The sequence below is a fragment of the Rhincodon typus genome, chromosome 22 (assembly GCF_021869965.1).
Source record: "Rhincodon typus isolate 14 chromosome 22, sRhiTyp1.1, whole genome shotgun sequence".
NCBI lineage: Eukaryota > Metazoa > Chordata > Chondrichthyes > Orectolobiformes > Rhincodontidae > Rhincodon > Rhincodon typus.
In genome coordinates this window covers 34859253-34865252 of record NC_063353.1, presented here as the reverse complement: position 1 = coordinate 34865252, position 6000 = coordinate 34859253, and the positions used below count along the sequence as shown (strand labels likewise).

Here is a 6000-nt window from a genome sequence, read left to right as displayed (position 1 = left end):
TGGAAGAGGCCCAGAGAAGAGTCACCAGATTGATCCTGGCTATGGAGGTATTTCCTTATGAGGAGAGGTTGAAAAGATTAGACTAGTACTTTGTGCAATTTAGAAAAATGAGAGGAGACCTTCTTGTAACTCACAAGAATCTTAGACGCTTTACAGTTAAATGCTGAGAGGTTGTTTCCCCTGGGGCAAAGTCCAGGACTGGAGGGCAAAATCTCAAAAGTGAGGGATCACCCACGAGAATTTCTTCTCTAATAGGAGTGAATCTGTGGAATTCTTTACCGGTGAGGGCAATAGAGGCTGCACCATTAAGTATATTCATGGATGAGAGAGACATATTTTGAATCAGTGAAGAAATCGAGGGTTATGGGGCAAAGGCAAGAAAGTGGGCTTTAGGATTATCAGACCAGCCATGATTTATTGAACAGCAGAATGACCTACTTCTGCTTTATGCTTTATTCTTTAAAAGTATTCAGAGTTACCCTTACCTTCTGGTTCTTCACACCACTGCCAGTTATTCAGGGCTACAAAAAAAAAATGTGTGGATTAAGGGATCCTCATTGCAGTAGATGTGAGGGTGGCTGTAACATCCATGATAAGATTCCTGATATTGTAGATTGTGAGCATTGAGGTCAGAGGGAGCTGCAAAAATTATAGAAGTAAACCTAAACCTTGGTCAGATCTGATTTAGTTCATACTGTCTTGTTTGTGATTATTTGCAGAATGAGTATTTGCAAATTGTCAGAAATAGTAAAAGCTAACTTTCTTTCACCTTTGAAAGTAGTTTTAGGAAAGCTGCTTTAGGATAAATGATTTGTATGTGTATATCATTTCTAAGCATTTAAAGGTAAATGATTAGAAGTCTGCTGCAAACTGTTTTTAAAAAAAAGTCTTCATCTCTTGAAAGACCTTTTCAGTGGATGTTCAAATTTCACTTTGCTGACTTTTGACAGCAATTGTGTTAATAGTGCATTTCATATAAATTTTGGTCCTGTTGGGTTTTTTTAAATGATATTTGAGTTATGAGAAATGCAGGAATGGCTGAAGCTTTGATTTAACAATTATTCAAAGTCCTATCTCACCAATAGCTTTAACTTAGGGACTCCACTCTGTCCTCACAGGGACCCTGATCCCTCATGTCTTCACTTTCACTCACTCTGAACTCACTCTGTTTCCCCAAGTTTGCTCTCTTTTTGTATAATATTGTGCTTTCCAGTAGTGCAGTGCATATTATAAATAATTGGATCGATAGTAAGGAAGTTGCTAATGAATGTGGTGCTGATCAGTTAGCTGTAGCTAGTTGTATCATTTGAGCTGCTAGCTAAATGGATCATTAACTGTTTTGCTATGTGTTTTCAATAATTTGATTTGTTGACTCTTTTATAAAAGAATAAAAATATATTGTGAGGACTATTGTCAAAGCTGCTGTTTTGTCAGAGGTATTCCAATTACAAAAAATCAGTTTATGTCACCTGGACCTGTTTACTCTTTGTGCTTATTCATACAGTTAGGTCAGATGCTTGCAACACTGAAATAACAATATTCCTTCCCTACTGCTTCTGGATGTTAAAGAGCTCTCTTAGGCAAAGTGTATTCCAAATGTTTCACTTTTTATTTTTGCAAAGTTTTGTTTGCCATACAAATGTTTTCATCAGTTCCATGGACAAGGACTCCTAAATCCCTCTGTTGCGTAGTTGAATCACAAAAGGCTAGCATCCAATTGCAGTGGGTAATAGGGAAGTAAATGGTATGCTGACCTTTATTTCAAAGGGAATGGAGTATAAAAGTAGGCGATCTTTCTTTGCTAAACCTGTGAAGTAGAGTTCCCACAGACCTACCGGACCATTGGGCTGGAGGTGGTATATACTGGTAGTCACGATGCCTCAGACAAAGGGTAAGATTAGGAAGGAGCGTCCTTCATGATGACTTCAGCCAGTGTGTAATCAAACCCATGCTGTTGGTGTTGCTCAGCCATTCAACCAATTGAGCTAACTGACTCCTAATAAAACTGTTCAAGGCACTAGTCAGACCATAGCTGAAATATTGTGAACGGTTTTGATCCCCTTATCCAAGGAAAGATGTATTGGCATTGGAGTCAGTTCACCAGGCTGGTGCTTGATATGAGAGAAAAGGTTGAATAGATTGAGCCTATACTCGTTGGAACTTAGAAGAATAGGCAACCTTATTGAAACATGCAGGATTCTTAGGGGGCATGACAGGATAAATAAGGAAAGGTTGATTCCCCTCATGGGAGAGTCTAGGACCACAGGTTGTAATCTCAGACGAAGGGGTAATATGTTTAAGACAGATAATGAAGAATTTCATCTTGGAGAGTTGTGAATCTGGAATTCTTTAGATGGTTATCGAGGTTAGGTCATTAAATATATTCAAGGCTGAGAGAGATTTTTAATCAATCAGGAAATCAAGACTTATGGAAAAACACAGGAAAATGGAGTTGAGGTGTATCAGATCAGCCATGATCTCATTGAATGGCAGAGCAGATGTGATGGGTGGAATGGTCTACTTCTACTCGTTCGTCTTATAGGTCTTTTGCAGAACCAAAGAGCACTGGAAATAACTTTTAAGTTGTTGACGAGAGGGAGGTGAGTGACTGGAACAGATATGAGCTTCCAGGGGAAAACACAAAGGGAATGCTAATGGTTGTAAAGATTTCTAGGTGCAAAATCAGTGTTAATGATAGGTACGAATGGTCAAGAATTGCTTGGACGTTGGGGTAGGGGGTGGAATTGGATCAGTGTTTTCATGCTGTGAAGATGCTGAACTGAATCTTGGGTCCCGAAGGCTGTAAAAAGTGCCTGTATAGAAAATGAGATTTTGTTCCTCCAACTTGCATTAAGCTATGATGGAACCCTGCAGCAATATGTGGATGAAAATTGAGGATGTCCTAGTCCACTGTGTAACTCCTTATACTTTCTTGCCCCTCTGTCTCTTCCCCTTTCTCTCTGATGCCAGTGCCCCTCTTGAAGCCCATTTCGCTCAAAGTAATCATTGAGTCATGTGTTTAACTCTTGAATCTTCTTTACTGTCTACCAGTTTGCTTATGCTTCTGGTAGTAATCTAGAGATCATCATTATTTTTGAAGTTTTGCTTTTTAATGTAACTCTTGGCTGCTCAGACTCCCTATCAGAACCTCTTTCATAGTTCTCCTTATGAAGTTGATCCCTCTGTGGACCGCAACCAGTGGATCCTTCTTCCCTCAATGCAAGTTCCTATCCAGTCCTGAAAAGATGTCCAAAAGTCTGACACTGGGCAGACAACATGGCCTGCTGTATTCTTGGGCTTGACTGCAGGTACCTGTGTCTATCTACTTGGCTGTACTATCTCCCACTATTGCCACATTCCTGTTAATTTCCCCTGCTTAAATGCTTCCTGTATCATGATATCATGGTCAGTTTGCTCAGCATCCTGAAACTAGTGCTTTAATTCATACAGGTAAAGGTAAAGTCGCCATTTTCCAGAGAGCCATAGCGCTACTCCCTAACCAGAGAGGCAACTAGAAGTGGTTTTAACCAGAGGCTCACCACGCCTCAGATGATGGGAGAGGTTGAGAAAAAGGTGCTTTCATGGTAACCTCAGCCAGTGTGAAAACTGAACCCATGCATTTGGCATTACTCTGGATTGCAAAACAGCCATCTATTCGACTGACCTAACTGGTTTCATGAGCCCATTACTTATTGACTACTGACATTTAATAATTGCTTATGTACATGTTGCATACCCTCTACTTTTGCTCTGATTTGCTCAAATTTCAGTATTCAGAAAAAAATTACACATGATAGACGGTAAATAAGCACAATTTTAGTTTTAAATTCTAGACTTTTTTTAAATGACTTTCCATGTACCTGAGTTTTTATGGCAAATTGCAATTACACTATCTTTTGGCTTTGGCAATTGTTATAACATATCAGAAATTCTCATAAGCCAAGACTTGAATGAGAATCAGCAATGTAAAGCAATTAATATTAATAAATAAAAATGTACTAGAGAAATTGCTAGGATTTAATACTGACAAATCCCCTTGTTTGATGGCCTACATCTTAAGGTAGCTGCAGAGCAATGCATCAGTTTTAATCTTCAAGCATTCCATGGATTCTGGATTGGTCCCCATGGATTGGAAAGAAGCAGATGTAACACTGCAAAAGAAGGGCAGGACAGAGGTAACAGGCAACTATAGGTCTGTTAACCTGAAATCTGAAGTGAGAGTGTATTATTTAGAACATCGAAATGGGGTATTTAAAAATTGTTTGGTGTAATATGTTAAATGAATTGAAGATTGTTAAACAGGTAGAAAACAGCATAGGGATAAATGCACAAAGAACCCTCTTGTGAAGAAGACTCAAGTTGAAATCAAAATGTTTAATCTGTTTCTCTCATCGTAGATGTTGCCACTCCAGCCGGGTTTCTCTGGCATTTTTCTGCTTTTGTTTTATAGCTTCAGTATCTGCACTGTTTTGCTTTTATTTTCGTGTAGGAATAAACAGATCTTCTGAGATGGCAGAGTGAAAGTCATGGAATTTCACAAGGTTCTGTGCTTGAACATCAGTTTCTTGCAATCTATAATCAGTGACTTGGAAGAAAGGATTGAGTTAACTGATAGTACAAAGCTAGCTAAGCTGTGGAAAAAATGCATAGAGTCTTTGAAAAGTTATAGATTGGACAAGCTGGTGCTCATGCAGTACTACATGGAAAAGTATGTATTATGCATTTTTATAGGAGGAACACAAAAGCAGAATATTTTCAGAAGGTGAGAAACTTGTGTATATTGATATTCTGAAGGAATTGTGAGTCACTGAACGTGAATCAAAAAGTGAGCATGAAGATAAGCCAAGAAATTGGGAAGGCAAATGCATGTTAGCCTCAACTTTTATAAGTATGTAAGAGTAAGGAAGCTTTGTTGCAGTTAATATAGGCTTTGTTGAGACCACACTTGGTACAAGGTGCTCAATCATGGCCTTCTGACATAAGGGAGGATACCGTGCTTTAAAGGGGGTGCATTGAAGGATCACTGTATTCAATCTTGAGTTGTGAGGCCTGGTTTATGAGAAGAGAATTAGTACAATGTTCTTGTATTGCATTCTTTTGTATGTGCCTTTCATATAGTAAATAATTTCAGATTTGGGATATTTTCCCTTTTAATTTCAGCCATTCTAAAGCGCTTTGCTTATTGTTTAAGGTATCGAGTGCCCTCGTGGATCTCGTAACACTCCGACAGGAGTCCAGGAAGGGGAACCGTTCAGTGAAGATGCTACACAATTTACCAAGGAATTGGTGCTACAGCGTGAGGTAGGCAAATGGTTCACCTAATATCTGCAAATACTTCGTCAAATCTCTGTTGCCTCAAACAAAAAAATAAAATATTAGAACAGTTTGTCATGGTTAAGAGAAAATTTTTGTGTGAATATTGAAATAAAGGACATATCCTATTGTATGTGGAATATGTAGGTTCCATCTTTAAGGCAATTGTCTTGCAGCAGTTACTGATTGTAAAATGATGTAATGGAATCAGTCAAGAGTGTACTGTAATGAGGACAATGTTTCACAAATTTGGTTGCCTGAAGTGTACGAGAATTAGAAAAGATTTGTACTTGATAATAGACAAGTCATAAATTTCCTATAGTACATGATTCAGCAACTCTAGTTCACCGTCTCATTAATGAGTGGGCTTTCACATTCAGAATTCTAAGTTGTGTCAAGGGTAAGGCCACTTCTACCATTTAAATAACTGAATTTTGGAAACACTTCAGGTTGATGTTATCCGGGCCTGAAAGTACAATGTATGTTCCTGCCCATATATGCATGGACACATTCAGTTGGCTTTTGCCATTTAAACTTTAAACTGGGTCAGGAAAGCAGGGAATCTAAGGGATAAAATCCTTCCTACAAAAGTATGCTTTTACCAGGAGATTGTAGCAGAAGAGGTGATTTTTAATAAACTGAGCGCAGTGAAACATATTGCTGAATTTTATGGCAACAAATGTCCCT

At 38.5% G+C, this 6000-nt stretch overlaps 1 protein-coding gene across 1 annotated transcript in view; it reads left to right on the top strand.

The window, feature by feature from the left end:
- The first annotated feature begins 4831 nt into the window (after positions 1-4831).
- The window catches only part of LOC109912723 (staphylococcal nuclease domain-containing protein 1), a 472985-nt gene continuing 471816 nt past the window's right edge, over positions 4832-6000 (top strand). The window contains exons 1-2 of the mRNA XM_048609985.1: positions 4832-4868; positions 5192-5301. Coding sequence (XP_048465942.1) covers positions 4832-4868; positions 5192-5301 — 147 coding nt within the window. The remainder of the gene's footprint in view (positions 4869-5191; positions 5302-6000) is intronic.